Here is a 20,696-nt window from a genome sequence, read left to right on the forward strand (position 1 = left end):
TAGTTCATTAATGTAAAGTGAACCTCCAACTGATTTGAAGGGGTAGTGCAAAATAGACCAGTTTATACCAAATATAAGAGTGAATCTTATTTTGCAAGCTATACATGTCAAAGCAAGGACTTGCACATCACAAACACAAATGTTATGTAACAACTGCAGAATCTAGTAAATCAAGCCAACTAGTGCAGCAGTTTCTAGGCTGTTATTTTAGCTACAGGTAATCACATCACCAAATGGTTAGATCTGGCACTGCCTTCATTCTTCAGCAAATCAGAAGACATGCTATAGCCTCAAAGCACACTACATCATGTTACATTTCCTCTCTTGTATGAACCCAGTTGGTTTTTCAATTTCTTGGATCATCATTTTGAACACCTGCACTACTGTCTGAAAAAGAACAATTCAGTAATTTTAATATTTCATGTTCAATGTTTACTTACAAATACTGTGTTAAACATGGAACAGCAACAATTACCCTCTCCTCAAACATACTCAAGCAGCATTTAGTGCAATATGTTTAGACAGCAAACTGTACCCACAACTGGCATTGATTCTTGGATTTTATGATTTTGCTCCATCTCCCCACCCCCACATCCAACCCCATGACCTCAAACAGCTGGAAGGCAAAGGGCAGTTAAAAATGGGACCCCCAGCAGATGGAAGTTGCTATCTAAGCCACTCACCATCCAGACTCATTTCCAAGCCATTCTTTCAACATCACTGGATCAAAACCCTGACACTCCCAACAGTATTGTAGTGTGCCCACTCCAGTTATAGCAGTTCAAAAAGACATCTCACCACACCCTTCGCAGTCAATTAGCAATGGGAAATTGAATGCTGGTATAGCTTACAAACTCCATACCCCTTGAATGATTTTTAAAAATTCTCCCATACCGTCACTTGGTTTAAACACATTAATTCAGCAATATAGAGTCCCTAATGTGATAGAAATGTTTAGACCATTAACTTTCCCGACCACTTACTTCATTCTGTTTTGCAGAGGATTCCAAAAATGCAGCCCCCCAAGAATCTGCAAGTTTCTTCCCTTCTTCAGTTTGCACCATTCTACAGAAACAGCAAAACACAAAATGAAAGGATTTTTTTTTGTTAATAAATCACATTTGCAAAAGCAATTTCAACCAACAAGTTATAGAGCAAGATTGAAGCAACACCTCCCATGTTCTCAAACATAGCTCTCCAGGTTTTTTCTAAAAGGCACCCAAAACGCAACCATTGGGCAACAAGGATGCCCAAGCTATTAGGAGGTGAAGAAGCTAGGGCTGCATTCCTTGGAGCACAGAAAGATGAGGGGAAAATTCAGAGGAACACAAAGTCACAAGGAATAGATTGGGTGAATGGTCTTTTGCCCACAGTAGGAGGGGTAAAACAACAGCAACTGGAGGTCATGGGTTTCAGGTGAGGGGGAGGGAAAAGTTTAACAGGAATCCATGGGACAACTTTTAAATACATTCACTGCTGTGTGTGTGTATATACACGAAACAAGCTGCCATAGGTGGTAGTTGAAGCAGGCACTATTGCAATGTTTAAAAGTGGGATAGATACATGGATAGGACAAGTTTAGAGGGATAGGGAAATGGGAACAGACATTTTGGTCGGCAAGGGCAAAGGCCAGTTTCTATGCTGTATGACTCTAAAGTTATTAAACTACATCTAGAAAAGAGCTTTTGTTGAACTAAAAAACAATCCCAAAATAGAGATCACTCCTGGACAGAACAAGAAGCGATCCTTTCCTTGCCACTTATTTCTTTGCTTCCACCAATAAATTAAAAAAAATTTTTTTTTTTTTTTTTTTAAAATAAATAGCCCTACTTTATACATTAATTCTTGCTATTAAAGGAATACATACATACCTTTGTTTAGAAAGATCTCTCTTATTTGCAACCAGCACTGTTGGTATTCTAAGGGATTGAGGGAAAGACAAGTCACATCAGATTCAACTATTAAGGCCAGAAACTGTCATGTCATTTCTGGTATTTTGGCTTTTATTCACATTTAAACGGTCTTAAATTTGGGATTGGAGTCAATTAGCCTTGAACTCAAGCACCAAGAGTGAGCAGATTTCTGAAAAAGTTCGTAGCATGGTCACACTGTCAACAACCTCTTCTTCTGTGATGATTGAAGGGACAGAACTTAGCATATTGTGGGCCAAGTACTTGGCTGGTACAGTAGTTTTTAATGCATATTCATTTTACAGTTAGAATGTGGACATTCAATTAGTGTGGAAAGTGTACAGACATTTAAACCAGACAAGGTAATCTCGGAGGGTTCCAAATCAAACGCCAGGGATGCTGGAACAAATGTTTCAATTTTTTTAATATATTAAAAAGCCCGCTGAAGTACTCACCAAGTATTCATATCCATTCAAGTAATGGAGTTAACATTATAGTTCAATTTCATCTGAAACATTAACAGGTTCCCTCCCCATTGCAATTACTGATGAATGTCTTTTAATCCAGATTTATTCAACAAATGTAACTTAATTTCCCAGCTGCCATGGCCGGATTTAAATTTAGCTCCACGTCAGTAGGCCAAGCCTCTGGATTACTGGACCAGTAACTACACCCATCTGCCATATTTGGATTTCAGAAGTCACAGTACTAACACAGAATCTTCAAAAGGACATTAACATTTCCATGTTCTGAATTGCATTTGTTACTGTCACACAACTAGTCCAAAACAAAAGTGACATGAGTGTCAAATTTATGGAAACTATCAGAGCTGAATTTGTAATTTTTTTTTAAACTGCAAGATACACCATAAAACAAACAATTACAATCATTGCCACATGTTAATTGCTTAAAAGATGGTGTCATCTGCCTGCAAGCCCAAAGCACCCCAAGTTATTGGACTGCTGTCTTGTTTACCTTGAGATGTTACTGCAAATAAAGCAAAGTTTCCTTATCTGGATTAGATACAAAAAAAGCAAAAGATCATCTGCATACATTTCTTCACCAGGCCTATTAGCTTTGCTTTCTCATATTAGTCAGTTTTCTGGGTACAAGTTGAATCTGTGAACTTTGACCTTCAAATGGTTCTAAGAAAGATATTCTAATTTTCCATTTAACATTGTGAAGGATCAATTTACCTACATCAGTATTACAATTACTAGGAGTTATAAAACATCTTGAAAGAACATTTTTCCACTATTTAATCATCTAATTATTGCTATCAAGATGGTCACCTTTACCCCTTTCCATGATTGGTCAGATTAATTCTATTAAAATGAACATTTTACCTAATTTTAGAATTTTTATTCATTTTTTTGACTCATTGGATTTGAATGGTCTTCCCACATATGGAAAGAAAAATTCCCCTGCTTAAATAAAGCTCATCTTCAAAAAGGAATGGTGGATTTGAATTTCCTAAATTTAGATTTTATTTCTGGGCAGTCAATATCCATAATTTGCTTCTTTGTTATACTTCAATAATCTACTTAACTGCCCTCCATGGGTAGAAATGGAAGTGAATTTTTACTAAAAGTACTTCTATGTTGGCAATTTTAGGGTACTTTTCAATCCTCTATATAAATCAACTGATAATCAAAACAGTTCAAGAATACAGGCACAATTTAGAAGGTTTTTGGATTTCAGAGTTTTTCTTTTGCCAGCCCTATTACAGTACAACTCCGATTATCTGAAGTGGTCAGGACTGAGCCTGCTAAACGGGTTTCTTTTAATATAAAGAGAAATGGTCATTTAAAAAAACAGCCCAGTATCAACAGGAAATCACTTGTATCTATGTTTAAACCACAACAAACAAAGCCCTTTTAAGCATTAAAATGTTTAATTCACACCAAAAAAGTTGGCCGCAGCCAATCACTAACACAAACCCACTGCTGCCACTGATCTCCGGAGAGACTTCCTGGGCCAGTGGAACACTGTCAGCTAGCTCCCATCTCCCCAGTCACTGAAGCTTTCGACCCTGACTCCGAATCTTCCCCGAGGTCTAGCACACATGCACAACGGGGAGTCTATCCGGTGTGCGGTAGTAGGCCAAGGGGGATAGTTCAGAGTCAGTGTTGGGAGCTCTGCTGTGCCGAGGAGAGAGGAAGGGGCCAGGTGTTGCTCCTGTCCACTGCCACTGTCCTTAACGTCAGGACAAGAGATTCTTCCAACTGCTAGCAGCTGGGAGACAGCGGCACACAGTTTGAGAGGGAGACTTGGAGAGAAAAGTCAATAGGGGAAGAAGAAATGGGAAGAGGAGGGAGTTACCTGAAACGAGGACAATCGTCATTGTAATTTTATGTCAGGTGAAATTCCCCCCCCCAACCTGTGAGGTCAGTTTGGCTCCGAAAAATTTTTTGATAAATGAAGATTTCCGATTTGTTTCAGATATCCTCACTTATCTGAGATTTTGGATAATCAGTCATACTGTATATCTAATCATCTTTTTCAACCCTCCTTGCAAGATACTTTCTTTAATACCCAATTTGTTCCAGTTATTAAACGTTTTAAAGACCTTTTTATTCAAAAAAAATTACTTCCTTTGAACAATTGGTGGTAAAAATTCAACTTGCTCTTTTTAAAAAAGATATTTACAAGTTAGACATTTTATTCAAATCTCAGATCTGACTTTCTGCAAATCCCCAAGGCAAACATCCTTGATACTTTGATTTACAACTTTCTCAAAGGTTTAATATTTCATATTTATAATAATTTTATTAACTAAAGGATATCCTCATTTGTTAAAACTCAAACAATTGGGAACATATTTGAATTTTTCATTCTCAGATGAGGCAAGAGACTATTTGTAATCTGATTAATACTACAATACAACTTGATTACCCAAAAATCAGATTCTCCAAAATCCTTTTATCTGAATTTTTTTTTTAAATTCAGATAAGTGAGGAAATCAAACAAATCATAAATCCTCATTTATCCCAATTTTTTTTGGAGCTGAATTGACGAGGGACCACAAGGTCCCAGCGGGGGCCCTGGTGGGGAAGCGTCGATGATCGGCAGCGTTTTAAGCATTAAACATTTTAATGCTTAAAGCCCTTCCCTTGTTTGTTGTTTAAATACTATAAGTGATTTGGTGTTGTTACTGGGCTGGTTTTTTTTTAAAAAAAAGGCCAGTTGTCCGACATAGGCCCGGTCCCAACCATTTTGGATAATCGGGAGATGTACTGTACCTCCTTTTGTGCACAACAGTTTGTTGCAATTTAAAGTGGTCCATAGAGTAAATATGTCCAAAGTTAAATTGTCTTGTTTTTAATTCAGATAAAAATCCTGACAAATGTAAAATTGTTGATGCCTCTTTGGTTCACATGTTCTGGACTTGCCTTAGTTTAAAAAAATTTGGAAAGATCTTTCAAACATTATTGGTGATTCTCAACTTCAAATTAGAACCTTGCCCTTTAATTGCTCTATTCAGATCATTTCAAGATGTTTGACCGACTCCAACTCAAAACCGAATTTTATCTTTTACTTCGTTGATGGCCAGACGTGCAATTTTGATTAAATGAAAAGACTTCACCTACACAATGGTTAAATGATATTATGTCTTGTTTGTAAGTTTAGAAAAAAATTAGATATGCCATTAAAGAGTCAAATATTTACTTCCAAAAGACATGGGGCTATTTATGGAGTATTATCATAACCTAAAGAATTTGGTTTGTTCTGAAGCTTTAGTGCAGTCCAGCTCCAGGTTGTTGTCACTTGATTCCTACGTGTTAGCTTTTAACTTTGCTTAGTGGGCAAATAGCTTATCCAACATACCTCAAGAGAAATTAACTATGCTGATAAAAGTTAGACTTTCCTATCCCAAAATCATCCCATGGGAGTAAAGACTAAACCTTGCATTGGAGTGATAACTGAAATCTTTAGTGCTTTTAAAATCAGGTTTTCCCAAGTACTTCCATGTACAAAAGGCACAGGTCAATGAACACGAGCACATGCACACATTCACTCACCGGCACATTTGGCAAAAGCATGGAGATTCATAATGTGGAGACGATGGCCGGCTGAGGGTTAAATAACAAATTGAGAGTTATTACTCAGAAAGGTCCTACACTGGCTCTTTCCACTAAACATGCCAACGGTCCATGCCAATTAGAAACTATAATCCACGTTGATTTGGTAAATTGTATCCAAAATTGGCTTGATCAGAAAAGTTGAAGTAGAGGGAAATTTTAAATGTAGACATACAGCATGGTAATAGGCCCTTCCATTTCACAAGTCTTTTCCACCCAATTGACCTACATCCCCAGTAATATTTTGAACGATGGACAGAAACCCAGGCCCTGGGGAAACCCACGCAGACACGGAGAACGTACAGTACAAGCTCCTTACAGACAGCGCAGGATTCAAAACCTGGTCCTGATCGCTGGCACTGTAACAGCGTGGTGCTGTAACAGTGGCGCTAACCACTACGCCAACTATGCCACATTCCTGACTGGAGGTCTGTGACCAGTGGTAGGTATTCTACAAGAATTAGTGCTAGGATCCATTTGTAACATACATTTTGGATTTGGGTGAAATGTAGGAGGTCTGGTTTGCAAGTTCATAAATGACAAATTGTCAAAGGACCATGATTATCGATCAGTAGGAAATTTGGGCAGAAAAATAGTAGATGACGTTTAATCCAGATAATTACAAGGTGTTGCACTTTGGGAGGTCAAATGCAATAGAAAGTGTAATTAAATGCCAGGACCTTTAGTAGGAATGATGCAGAGTCATTCAGGATTGCAGTTTATAGCTCCCTGAGAGCAGAAAGGCTGATAAAGGTAGCACATGACATGCTTTCTTTCATCAGTTGGGAAGTCATGCTGTAGCTGTGTAAAACTTTGACTGGGCCACACTTGTCAGAGAACATGCAGAGAATGTTGCCCATTTACTACAATGAAGCAAACTTTGTTTCTCCAGGGCATCAAGGGCTGAGGCCACCTGATAGATGTACAGTATACAAAATTATGGAACAGCAAACAAACTGCCAGAGGAATTCAGCAGATCAAGTGGGAGAAAAAGTCTACATTTTGTGCTGAAACCTTTCATCAAGACCAAGTGTGGACAAGAGATAGCTGGCATAATGTGGTTAGGGCAAGTATTGGACAGGGAAATTGGTGAACCAAAGAATGAAGGATAATAGGACACCAATACAGTGACATGGAGCCATACAGAGTAGGGTGATGCAGAGAGAAAGGCTGCCAGTGCTGGAATCCAATAAGAGGGCAATAATGAGCACTGTTGGCACGAGCTACATGGACAGATGGGACCAAATGAACCCAGAGCAAGGGAAAAGAATCAAGGGAAATGTGGGTGGAAGCAGAGAAGAGGTAGAGAACAGAAGGCAAGGAAGATTAGAGCAAGGAGATCAATGACCAGGAATTAGAAAATTCAATTCATACCACTGAGCTACAGATTGGCCAGGCAGAACACAGTAGTTTTAGTTGACAGTGGGCAAAGATGGCTTGGCCAGTCTAGGAATGGGAAGGGGGAAGATGAAATGGCAAGCAAATGTGGAGCAAGAGCAGATGCTCAGAAATAATCCTCATGTCTGTGCTTGATCTCTCCGAAGTAAAGATCACAAAGAGCACCTAATGCAGTAAATGAAGTCAGAGGTACGGAGTGCATGTGAAGGAGAGGTTGGTGAAGAAAAGATCTCAGCAAAAGCTCAGACCTGTATTTCAGAATTAATGTCACTTTTGTTCAACAACTCGTTAGTCAAAGGGTTCCAGAAACAATGGGATGACCTCAGCAACTGTACATCACCGATCAGGGGCATTTCTTTTATCCTATCCATTCTTCCCCACCTCTGCAACTTGCCCAATTCTGATAAAATCTTCAACCCAAAACATTTGTTTCCCTTTCTAGTTCTGTGTGACCCACTGTGTCCAGCATTGTTTTCATTACAATTAAATATCAATTTGGCTCAAAGTTGGTACTATTTTTAGTGAATCATAGCTACAACCTAGCTTCTTCTCCCCAAATCTCCTCCAGCATTCCAGTGAAGGACATATCAAATGTTACGTTTATTCAGGGGAGAGCAAGTTCCTATAGCCCAAGACATTTGCAAGGAGAGGAAAATTTAAAAAAATTTTTTTTTTTTTTTTTTTAAAAAAAATCAAAATTTGCAACCACATCCATTGCCAATTCCACTCACTTTCTGCTGCTTCAGTCACCACAGCACTAATGGATCAAGTATCCCTTTGTGGTAGAACAGCTCAAAACAGTTACAACAAATCACAAGAACACCTCTTTACTATCTCCCTTCTCCTCCCCCCCCCCCCCCAATAAAGTAGCAGATACTTACTGGATTTTTCCCATCATATCCAGCAGTTTACTACGAATGGTCTTAATCATTTCAAAACTAGAAACACCAAAAAGACAAAAAAGTTATGTAGTTAAAGGATTATGTTACTCTCATCTACTAGACAGTGCACTAAAAACCTGTCCTTTCTCTCCTCAGATGTCAAGACAAGGAACCCTCAATTAAAAAAAAAATTCTTGTTCCCTCCATTGCAAGTTAACGTATGGTTAATTCATCAATGGCAGAACAACCACAGAGGGAAAGAATCCTATTCTCAGTGATTCAAACCCTGCAAATTTGATGATCATGTTCTTCTAGTGGTTTTCAAATCTTTTCCCACTCACATCACCTCGAGTGCCATAGGGATTACACAAGGTGGCATGTGGGTGGGGTAAAAAGTCAAGAACCACTGCTCTAGATGCCATTGTTACTGAAATATTATGCTTGAGAAAAATGGTCATTGGCCCATTTCCTTTGGAGTTATGAATCCGTGCAAATAATGAGTCAATGAGGGACGATTAAAACAGTGGTTTTCAAACTTTCTTTCCACTTACATACCACCTAAATTAATCCCTATGGCATAGGTGCTCTGACTAGTAAAGGATTACTTTAAGGGGCATGTGAGGAAAGAAAACATTTGAAAGCCACTGCTTCAGAGTAACCTAGCTAAATCTCAACAGTAGAAAAGCCTAGTCTTCATCCAATTTTCACTGCACTTGGCCATACAAAGATTAAAACAAGTTTTCTGTCTCTTCAAATTACATTAGATATTAAAATTTCTTAAACCTAGCAGCAAATCATTTTATGTCGATTACTCACCTCTTCATGGAGGTCACAGAGTAAACCAAAACATACCCATGAATGTTCACCGTGTGGGAAAAGCTGAAAATAGAATACTCATCCTAAAAATTGAACAGAAAAAGAAATGCTTCAGAAGCTGAAGTACATTAATGAAATTTGAAAGAGGTTTTATTTCAGATATGTATCAATTGTTACAGGAAACTATGGAAAAACTGAATTTGGAGAAATCTAGAAATAAATGGGTAAGTGATTTAACTTACGTTAGACCTCAAGAGGATTAGGAGGTTATGTGTCATGAAGGGGTAACTAAATTGACTAATGTAAGAAATGGTTTGGTTAATTATAATTTTTTGCTTCAGTTATATTTGACTCCTGAGAAATTGAAAAAAAAATAGATTTAGTAATTCGGATTCTTGTTTTAGATGCGAGTTAAGTACTGGAACTTTTTTTGCATGCAGTTTGGTCTTGTGATAAAATAAAAACCATTTTGGGGAAAAAGTCAGGTTGGTTTTGGAGAAATTATTTAAAATTAAATTACCATTAGATCTGGAGATTTTTTTTGTTGGGTTTTATTGACTGGCTTGGGGTTGGATAAGTTTCAAATTGCATTTGTTTGTCTGGTGTTATCTGTGGCACGAAAATGTGTAGCAATTACTTGGAAAGACAATATAGAGATTAATATAGTACATTGGCATAATGAATTGAGATCTTGATTTTATATATAAAAATGAGAGAGAGAAAATAATTTACACAATTACTTTTGGTTAAAATGTGGTCATCTTATTTAGAAGATGTGGGTTTGGAAATATCTTAAAATACTGTATATGTTTTTTTGGCTCCCCTTGAGGGGGGGGGGTTTATTATATTGTATAAAAATCTTTTTATCTGCTGTTATTGATTTAACATTTTTAAAAAAGTTGAAGTACAAATTACCAAAAATAGCCAAGTATGGTTACCATCATACTCAACATCACAAATCAGAAACTAAAAAGCCGTTTTTGCTGCGCAAGAGAAATGGCATTTTTGAAACTTTGTCACCCAGACTGCAAGCCTCCCTGCCTCAAGATTAAACACCCAAAGACCTCACCTGCCCAGCAGTGTCCACCAGCTGCAGATAGAAATCTTGTCCATCGAAGTTCATGGTTTTATTAAATGCTAGGAAAAAAAATTCAAAATGTCACACAAACAGAATACCTGCCAAGAGGTTGCAGGCAATAGTGGCACTATCCAATCAATAATCCAACAAGGTGCAGTAATTCAGCTCTGCCAGGTCCATCCCAATCCTACAAAATACTGTACTTCAACTGCATATTCTTCCAACTCAATCCCATGAACAAAGTACATTATTTAAGTTACATATTGCTCATCGTGCTATAGATGGAACAAAGTAACCAACTCAAAATCTCACTAATCCCACATTTAATATTTCAGTCAAATGCAAAGACAGAAACAATTCTGTTTCTAGGGAAACCAGCAAACCTGCACCAAAACCAGCTTAGAAAAGAGCACATTTATCTGATTAATTTCAAAACTGCAAGGACAACGACATTAGGATTTCAGTCTTCTAGAACATTTCATCCCTTGACACAGCCATGTTTATGAAAGTCAATTGTTAACTTGTAACTATTAGCCAGAAGATATCAGCCATCTTTTAATGGGTAATCTCTCACCAAACTCAAAGGCAGTCTTACTCCAAGAATCAAGCATAAACTAGGACAAGTATCCATTGCTCGATTTTCCCCAAAGGTGCCATGGCTAATCTGCTTCCCAATTAAAAAGGCCAATCAATTTTGCGGCTGCTAATGTCTATTCCTCAGTAAACAAGCAAAACCAATCATCTGGTTTTGCTATGCTCAAAATGAATGTCAGAAGTCCAATAACATCATTCAATTTCAATAGGACTTTGTTGCTTTCCACACCTTTTGGCCATCCCTCAGTTATGATGGACACTAAAGTCGATTTCAAATCTCACACACAAGAGTACAAATATGGTCAAACAATACAATTCTGCATCCTCTTGCTCCAGTTGGTTTTTAAATGCAAAATATACTTCAAAAAATCACATGTCATTCAATGCCATAAATATAGCAACAGTGAAAGATAACAGGATCAGTTATGACCAATTGAAATCAGTGTCCAGCATTTCAGGATCTGAAGGAGCATAGAATAGTTAAAGAAAGAAATGCTTATTGCTACACTCCAGCCAGTGTTGACTTTATATTTGCTCAGTCATTTATAGCACCACAAAGGATACTCATATTGAAGGCCATACTCACTATTCTCTATTGTAGGGTCATAGCAATCCAAAAATTGTCCATCCACAAATTGGACAGCCAGTGAAGACTTTCCTGTAACAACAAAAAAAAAATTTGCCAAGCAAAAATAAATTAGAGGCAACATTAGAGCTCAATTTGCACTTGGAACACTCATCTTGAAAGGTTATTTTTGTTGAAATATTGACACTTTTCAGCTTTTTTTAAAAACTTTAATTTTTCCAACTGCCCTGTTCTGTATCAGAGTCCCAGCACTTTACCTTCTCCCTCCCAGCCATTCATCTCGTCAATGAATAAGCCTTCACCGCCCTCCATCACTACTACTTGCACCAGTCTCCCTTTGTTTCCAACTCCACCAGAACGTCTCTACCCCTCTTACAAACTGAAACATTCCTGCTGTCTGACTTTCCCATTTTAATAACAAATAAGTTATTAACTTGGTTTCTCTTTACCAGATATGACCTGACCTGTAGATTAACAATATTGTTTTGGGCTCCACCCAAATTAGAGGACAAATTTCAAAAATTTGCAACCTAGTTTCAGACAATACAGACAAAATTGCATAAAATATTTACTTTATAAATTTTAGTGATTTGCAAGTCAGCAGAAAGCAAGGCTAGCAACTCTACGCGTGTTCAAGAGCAAATCCTGGTCCCCAAACAAAGCCACAAATAAAACAAAGACTCTACTTCTGCTCTCCTCTTGGAACACAAGAAATAGGAGGAGGAGGAGTCAGCCATCTGGCTTGCAAAGCCTGCATCATTAGTTAACAAGATCATGGCTGGTCTGCCGTGGACTCAGCTCCACCTACCTTACCTAGCACCTTTAATTCCCCTACTATTAAAAAAGACTTCCAATGAGGCAGCCACTTATTGCTTGCTTGGGGAGAGCATTCCACAGATTTGGAAGAGCAGTTCCACATCTGTCCAAAACCTCCTCCCTTTAATACAATTGTTTCAAATGCAATTCTTGCCTTAAATAAAATAGTTTACAAAATAATTCCCACATTGACCAATCCAAATTGGTCAAACATTTCAAGATTCAATTTATTGTCATGTAATAAAGACAATGCAATATTACAGTGAATTTGTTTGCCTTAAGGCACCCAGATTTGCTATCAGCAGAAATTGCCTGAAGTGCCTCTTACAGTCAGAATGCTGGCGACCTCTCAGAATTGAGAGGATAATGTGAAGAATCTGACAATTGAAGGGCAGTAAATACCACAAAAATATCAATCTAAATACACATAAATATCCAGAACCATTGCACAAAAGGATTGCTTTTCAGAGTCACCCAAACCATCAGTGGTGCAGCATTCAATAAACAAATTCAGATTCTACTCAGTCATCACAATCTTTTTCAACAAATGTACAACCACATTAGCTACTGTATTACCCAACAGGCTCTTACGCCGAGAATGCTTGCAATCAATACGGACGGAAAAAAAATAACCCATTTGTTAACTTATTAAGACAGACCATCAGGAGGACGTCACTATTCGCAAAAAGCACTCGCAAATGTAAAGATTGAAAACCACTAACTAAACAAAATAATGGCTTGACGTTTCTTCTCTCATTTTAAACAATTATTTACACTTGAAGTAATTCTCACATTAAACTAAACCAGTTTTTTTTTCCTTATGGAATACTGGTAGTAAAAGCTATCACCAAGTTGGTAGAATTCTCACCTTTAGCCAAGAAGGTTGCAGATTTATAGCCATTTCCAGAATGCAGGCATACATCATTTACACCAACACTCCAGTAGTATTGAGGAAGCAATATTAAAATCAAGGTAAACCTGCAAATGTTAAACCTGCCTGTATCATCAACTCACACAAGGGTTTGAGATTGTTTCTAGGAAGGAGGAGCAGAGATCTCCCAGCTTTCAGATGAATATAAACTAATCATTGCCATGGACTTTTGCTCTTCACAGAAAGGATGGCAGGAGCTGCCTGTGCAGTAAACCAGTCATTCTCAACTTTTTTTGGCTATGGCCCCTTAGGACTCGACTCAAAGTTTATGGGCTCTCTTTCCTGTGAAGAAAGAGTTTAGTTGTGTTCTTTCCTACTTCTACCAATAGCATAAAACAAAATTTCTGATTTAAGTCTATAACACTTCTCTCCACCACCCCCCCCCCCCCCCCCCCCGCCCCATGGCACCCATTTAGAATGGATGAACTCAACCATCCTGGCCAAATGTAATCCAAGAAACGACAAATAGATTTCCAAAATGTGAACCAAATAGGGTTCTTGTATTTTAAAGAAATTAAAAAATGCCAAAAGATCTATAATCTTTGAAACCAGTACTACTTCACCCAAACCCTTAAAAACCAAGAATACTTTTACATTCAAATCAAATAAATTTTAGCTTTCTTTAGCCGAATATCAACTTCTAGTTCAAATAGAGTCCCTTTAAAATTACTTTGGCATGAGCAATGGCAGCCATCACTTTCAAAACAAAATGCTACTTTGAAGAAGGGGCTCAAGCCCAAATCATTGGGTTATGCATCTTTGCGATGCTGTACACTGTTTGACCTGCCGAGTTTCTCCAACATTTTGCTAAAAAGCTAGCCTCAGTTCAAGACTGGCTTGGGAGAACTCACACAGCGAGATGGGAATCTCCAACCCCTAAAAAGATAGATGGGTCGCATAAACAGCGGGGAGCGACGAAGAAAGGAATAATTTCAACTTGTGTTTACATGCTATGCCTTTCAAACCCCGAAGGGCTCAAGCCCGAAACGTTTGTTATGCATTTTTTTGCGGCACAAGGTACCTGCTGAGTTTCCCCAGCGTTCATGCCACACCGAAACGTTTCTCTCAACTGCCCATTTTGAAGCGTGGTTACTCTCTGCACCGTAGGAAATCCGAGCAACCAAGCTTGCTCATTGCAAGCTCCCACAAACGTGAAGAAGAATAAAGGAACATAAAACCAAATGCCTCACTTCTCTCCCTTTTTATAGAGATTAGAGCGCACCCGTGAACACATGGAAAGTTTATTAAAGCGGAGAATCATCCCCACTTATTTATATTCTGTTTGTAAATCCCCCACGTGAGAGGTGACAACACCTTATTTATATTCTGTTTGTAAATCTAATTGATGTGAGGAGTAAAACTCAAGTCTGCAGACATCGTGGTCGAAGTAAAAGTGTTCCTTCGGGTAGAGTCCTTCATCAAGGTATAAAAGGCAAGGCATGGAATGTACAACAAAGTTAGAAATGACTCCTTTCTTCTCTGCCCCGCGTTATCTATTCCCCCCCCCCCCCCAACTAAAATTTTCCATCTACTTTTTTTTTGGGTGAGAGATGGAGTTGCCCCAAACCGTGACCTTTATTCGTTTCCCAGTTACACTGACACGGAGGATAACTTTTAGTAGTAAAATGCTGGTGAAAATCGGCAGCTCAAACAGTGTCCGTTATGTAGCAAAGATAAAGTAACAGAGGGAAGGTTTCGGGCTGGAGTGCGATATCAAGCCCTTTATCTTTGTTGTATAAACTGCACTGTTTGACCAGCTGAGTTTCTCCAGCGTTGTTCAACCACAGTGTCTGCAGTTACCTTGAAGGGGCTCAAGCCTGAAATATTGGTTCTGTATCTTTACCTTTGCTCTATAAAGTACTATCGGACCAACCAAGTTCCTCCAGCCTTGTGCAGTTTTAATAGAAACAACGTGACTCCCAGCCATTGGAAGTGGGGAAGGGAAAGAAGAGAGAGGAAATGCAAAAAGTTAAGCCACTCACCCACTGACCTGTACCCCAGCACTGCAATCTTCCGAAACTTTAACGGAGCCATTGATGCGAACGTTCACCCCGAGGAGGTCGGCTCAATTCAATTTAAACCACCCGGGCTGCAGCGACCACGTGACCGGGCGGCTGCACACACGTGTTGTTACGGCGGAGAACAGCGACTGACTGACAGCACCTCACTGTGCGCCCCCCCCCCCTTCCTTATTTACCCCGTGCAGTCATAGAACCACCCTCCTCATTCCCCTATTTGCTCACCAGGACATCTTATTTTTCTATTCATTCATGTTTTTTTTTCCTCTCTCCACACACGCAACAGACTCTTCACCGCAAGTTACGGAGCGTGACGTCAGCCATTACCTGCTCCGCCTGCCTCTCCAGGCCACGTTGGCTGCCTCGGGCGTGGCGCACCTTTGCCGGGTGATGCGGCAGGTGTGACGTCGGCAGGCGGCCTCCCCCTCTCCAAGTTCCCGCCTTACTCTGCAAGATGGCCGAACTGGCCTGGAGGTTGTTTTGCTAGGTGCTTTCAAACTGCCATATAAAATGGGGTTAGCCGGGCAGCTTGAACGGGTCCGACCGGGTCAGCGTCATCCAAAGTCAACCAGGTCCCTGCCCTACCTCGGAGGTTGTCAGGGAACCCAGTTAAACTTACCCAGGGCAGTTTGAACAGCCCAATGACCAACCCGGTTACTCCTGTGACGTCAGGGCTGATGTCACAGAGAATCCCCCCCCCCCCCCCGTGAAGTGTCTGCAGTGATCAGGGAGAGGAAGGGGTCACTGCTAGGATGGGGGGTGGGTGGTGGTGAGAGGTCACTACTGCGAGGGAGAAAGAGAGGAGAGGGGTTGGCTGCTGCTGGGGGAAGAGGAGAGGGGTTGGCTCCCGTGGGTTGGAAAGCACAATTGCCGGTGGGAGGGAGACTGACAGCTGGTGGGGAAAAATAGTTTGCGTGATGTGTCACTTAACACATCATCACGGGGGCAGAATTCCCCTTAAATCGCCGGGTTGGCGTTTTACGGGGGCTAACCCCCCCTCAGCTTAAAAGGTGCTGGAGAGCTCCCCGGGTTCTGCAGCTTAAAAGCACTTAGTGTCTGTGCCTGAGATCAAGGCAGTTACTCAGAAATAAGTGAGTTCAAGGCTGCCAATAAAGTATTAGCCTTTGGTTAAAGTATTGACCATATACCCTGAAGAAAGGTTCGGGCCCAAAGCCTTTGTTGGTTACCATTTGCTTCTGACAGATTCTGTGTGACCTGCTGAGTTTCTCGAACACTTAAGTTTAAAAAAAATAAATTTAGACATACAGGATGGTAATAGGACCTGTAATTGACCTACAACCTCAGGTGGTCTTAGGCTGAACACTGGCTTTTGGGCCCTCTGTCCTCCATCTGGTGACACCTCGAGCCGGATGTTAATTTGTCCTCCATTTGGAGATGTAGGCCTTATATGCCCCTCCTCCAAATGGAGGACAAACTAAGTGGCAGAAAAGGCACTTATTCATTAAATGCAGCATTGCATGGCTTTGTTTCTTCTCACATGCACACGTGGTGAGGGGCAAGTGTGACGGCAGTGCACGAAGTTCTGACTGGCACAGCGCAATGAGGGGGCAATGTGATCACGGCGCCACCCCCCTCCCCATTTCTCTGCAGCTGCATCACAGTGTGGTACGGTTGCTGCAGAGAAATGAATCAGAGGTCAATCCACAAGACCATAAGCATAGCAGAGAGTATCACTGGTCTTCCTCTGCCCCTCCCCCCCCCCCCCCCCCCCAATCAATGTGATCTGCCAGGATAATTTTCTAAAGAGGGCACACAAAATCATTGAGGACCCCTTCCACCCCACACACAGCATCTTTTAGCTGCTCTCGTCAGGGGATGAGATACAGGAGTATCAGAGCCAACGTCAGCAGGCTGAGGAACAGTTTCTTTAAACAGGAAGTGAGAATGCTGAACAAGCAAAGGAACTGCTCACACTAACCATCCAAGGCTCTCATATGTACAAAACTATTTATTTATATTGATTAAATACTTGTTCTGCATATGTATTGTTTTTCTGTATGTGTGTCATGTCTGCGTGTTTTGCCCCAAGGACTGGAAAACACTATTTTGTCAGGTTGTACATGTAAAATCAGATGACAATAAACTTGTCTTGGTTTCTACCCATTCCTCATGAAAACATCCCTGAGCTGTATTGCAGAGGGGGAGAGAGGATCATTAGAGTGTCCCTGCGGAACTGCCGTTCATACCTAGGGAATTATTTCGGAGCCAATTTACCTGAAACTCTACCACATTTATTTGCAAGGTTGCGTCGCTCAGTTGATGTATGGAGTCTCATGAAGCTTTAGATATCTATACCAACTGAGTCCTGAACAAGGTCCAAGGCTGCTTCTTGCTTTTTAACAAATTCTACTCAATTCTCAAGAATTAACAAATTCTTCTCCATTTGTTATGCACACACACACACCTTTGCCATAGACACCCTTGATTTGTGATTCACAGCTATCTCATGCTGCAGGCAATTTCCATATTGACCTTGAGCACCTCAGCATTTATCAGCTCAGCAGGTAGTTCCCTTACCATTGTGTCGTATTACGAGATTAGTTAAGCCATCAACAGGTAGTTAAGGTTGTGATCACATTTAAGTCCCAATACTTATTTCCCCCACCCCACCCCCATCGATGGGATTTACCAGGATAGTTGTCCAAAGAGGGCTGGTAAAATCAGCGAGGTTCCCACCAGCAAGCATTCATCGTCAGAGGCAGCCCCACCAGGCTGAGGAACAACTTCTTCCCACAGGCAGTGAGCATGTGAATGACCAAAGGAGCTGCTCAAGACTCTCATATTCATGAAATAATACTTATTTATTTGCATAGATGAAATACTTGTCCAGCATGTGTAAGGTTTGTCTGGACCAGAGAACACTATTTCGTCGGGTTGTACTTGTACAATCAGATGACAAATAAACTTGTATAAACTTGTGTAATTGGATCCTGGATTTGCTCACCTCCATCTGCAGTTTTTTTTTTCAAATTCATTGACGTTTGGGTTGCCAGCATTTTGTTTTTACATCAACAGTCACAACATGGCCTTGGCAATCTTGCTATTCACATCCACAACATCCACCGTGTGAATGGAGTCCAAAAGCAGTTTGGCAGGTCAAAATGTGTTGCATAAGGCACTTTCAGATGGCCACACTACCGACTGTAAAGCCGCACATTGTACTCCTGTGCAGATGTCGGGTGGCCATCTGAAAATGGATTCTCCAGTAGGTGTAATATCCTGCTCGGAGTATCCCCCGTGGCAGCTGAGAGCAGCCGGGCTGCCAGGGGGGTGGACTGATGATGTCGTCAGCCATCGACTCTGGGTTTCAGTGGGATTTTTTTTACACACAGCACTGGCAGCGCGAGTCGGTCGGGCGAGGGCGGAGAGACCAGCAGCGCGAGTGGGGCGGGCAGGAGACTGTCAGCGGGAGTCAGGTGGGCGGGAGACCGGCAGCGCGAGTCAGAGGCACCAGCAGCGTGAGTCGGTCGAGCGAGGGGGGAGAGACCGGCAGCGTGAGTCAGGTGAGTGGGAGTCATCCCTGAGTTGTTTGTCAGTCATGCCTTGATGTACTGTAAATGACGTCAAGGCAGCGTGGGCAGGACTAGGCAACAGTCCCGAGGAGCCAGCTATCGCTGGTAGACGGCTATCCATCAGCTGGCACGTTCAAGTGACAGAAAGGCGTCCTCTCTGCGGCCACCTGAACGTGCCAGCTGCACTCTCCCAGCCGTGACTGCCGGTGCATGATCTTCCCTGGAGCACCTGAAAGTGCCTATAGTGTTTCAGGGTAAGCGCAATGAACATTTAAGTGGTGTCAATGTTGGCCCAATCTTGGTAGTCAGTTCAAGTTCAGATTTCAGATTTATTGTCAGAGGACTTACATGACATCACATACAACCCTGGGATTCTTTTTCCTGTGGGCCAGGCAGAATTACCACTTATTGGCAGTGCAAAAAATAAGATACACATGTAAACAAATAAAGAAATGTGACCAAACTGACTGCAAAACAGAGAGAAAAAAAAATCAGTAAAGTGAAATGTCAGAGAGTTTGTTGTTGAGGAGTCTGATGGTGGAGGGGGAGCAGCTGTTCCTGAACATGGTGGGGCGAGTCTTGTGGCACCGATACCTCTTTCCTGATGGCAGCAGCGAGAACGGAGCATGTGCTGGGTGCTGTGGATCCTTGATGATTGCTGCTGTCTCCGACGGCAGTGTTCCCCATAGATGTTCTCGATGGTGGGGAGGGTTTCACTTGTGATGTCCCGGGCTGTGTCCGCTACCTTTTACAGGGCTTTACGGTCAGTGGTATTGGTGTTCCCATACCAGACCATGATACTGCTGGTCAGCACACTTTTCACCACACCTGCAGAAATTTGCCAGAGTTTCTGGTGTCAATCCAAACCTCACAAAGTCCTGAGGACTTCGGGTCCAGTGATCATAATGCCATCAGCTTCAATGTCATTATGGAAAGAGAGAAATCAGGGCCAAGGATTGAGGTTTTTGATTGGGGAAAAGCTAGATTTGAGGAGATGTGAAAGGACTTGCAGGGTGTGCATTGGGACAATTTGTTTTATGGGCAGGATGTAGTAGAGAGATGGAAGTCTTTTAAAGATCAGATTTTGAGAGTGCAAAAGCTTTATGTTCCTGTTAGGTTAAAAGGAGGGGCAAAAGGTTTGAGAGAGCCGTGGTTTTCAAGGAATATTGGAAACTTGGTTCGAAGAAAAAGGGAGGCGTACATTAGATATAAGAAGCATGGAGTTAAGGAGATGTTTGAAAGATACATTGAATGTAAGAGGAATCTTAAGAGAGGAATTAGGAAAGCTAAAAGAAGGTACGAGAAAACTATGGCAAGCAGGGTGAAAACTAATCCAAAAGAGTTCTACAAATATGTTAATGGTAAGAGGAAAGCTAGAGACAAAATTGGTCCCTTAGAAAATCAGAGCGGAAAACTGTGTGTGGAGCCTAGAGAAATGGGGGAGATATTGAACAGTTTCTTTTCTTCGGTATTCACTAAGGAGAAGGATATTGGGAGATGTGAGATAAAAAAAAGCAAATTGGGTAAATATGGGGAATATAGAGATTACAAAAGGTGTAGTTTTAAGGCTTTTGAAGAATATAAAGGTGGATAAGTCTCCGGGACCAGACGGGATCTTCCCCAGGACATTGAGAGAAGTGAAGGAGGAAATAGCAGAGGCTCTGGCGGTAATTTTCCAAATGTCATTAGATATGGGGATAGTGCCGGAGGATTGGCGCATTGCGCATGTGGTTCCGTTATTTAAAAAGGTTTCAAGGAGGAAGCCTGGCAACTATCGGCCTGTAAGTTGGACGTCTGTGGTAGGTAAATTAATGGAGAAAATTCTTAGAGATAGTACTTATAAACATCTGGATAGACAGGGTCTGATCAGGAGCACTCAACATGGATTTGTGGGAGGAAGGTCATGTTTGACCAATCTGATTGAATTTTTTGAAGAGGTGACTAGGAATGTGGATGAGGGTAGCGCAGTGGATGTTGTCTATATGGACTTCAGTAAGGCCTTCGATAAGGTACCACATGGAAGGTTAGTTAGGAAGGTGCAGTCTTTAGGTAT

General features: G+C 41.0%; 1 protein-coding gene across 2 annotated transcripts; it reads right to left on the reverse strand.

Moving 5' to 3' along the window:
- Window positions 1–187: 187 nt before the first annotated feature.
- On the reverse strand, window positions 188–15,431 carry LOC138747369 (GTP-binding protein Rheb-like). Of its 2 annotated transcripts, none has more exons than XM_069906511.1 (9): window positions 15,336–15,431; window positions 11,346–11,417; window positions 10,157–10,224; window positions 9,088–9,170; window positions 8,272–8,328; window positions 5,933–5,983; window positions 1,872–1,919; window positions 984–1,065; window positions 188–387 (listed from the first exon to the last, which is right to left on the reverse strand). In XM_069906511.1, the coding sequence occupies exons 1-9, from the start codon at window positions 15,358–15,360 to the stop codon at window positions 301–303; spliced, it is 573 nt and encodes a 190-aa protein (XP_069762612.1). In that variant the 5' UTR covers window positions 15,361–15,431; the 3' UTR covers window positions 188–300. The 2 variants fall into 2 exon arrangements, with proteins under 2 accessions (XP_069762612.1, XP_069762611.1); XM_069906510.1 differs by lacking the exon at window positions 15,336–15,431 and adding an exon at window positions 15,075–15,257.
- Window positions 15,432–20,696: the final 5,265 nt, after the last annotated feature.

The sequence above is a fragment of the Narcine bancroftii genome, chromosome 12 (assembly GCF_036971445.1).
Source record: "Narcine bancroftii isolate sNarBan1 chromosome 12, sNarBan1.hap1, whole genome shotgun sequence".
Classification (NCBI taxonomy): Eukaryota; Metazoa; Chordata; class Chondrichthyes; order Torpediniformes; family Narcinidae; genus Narcine; species Narcine bancroftii.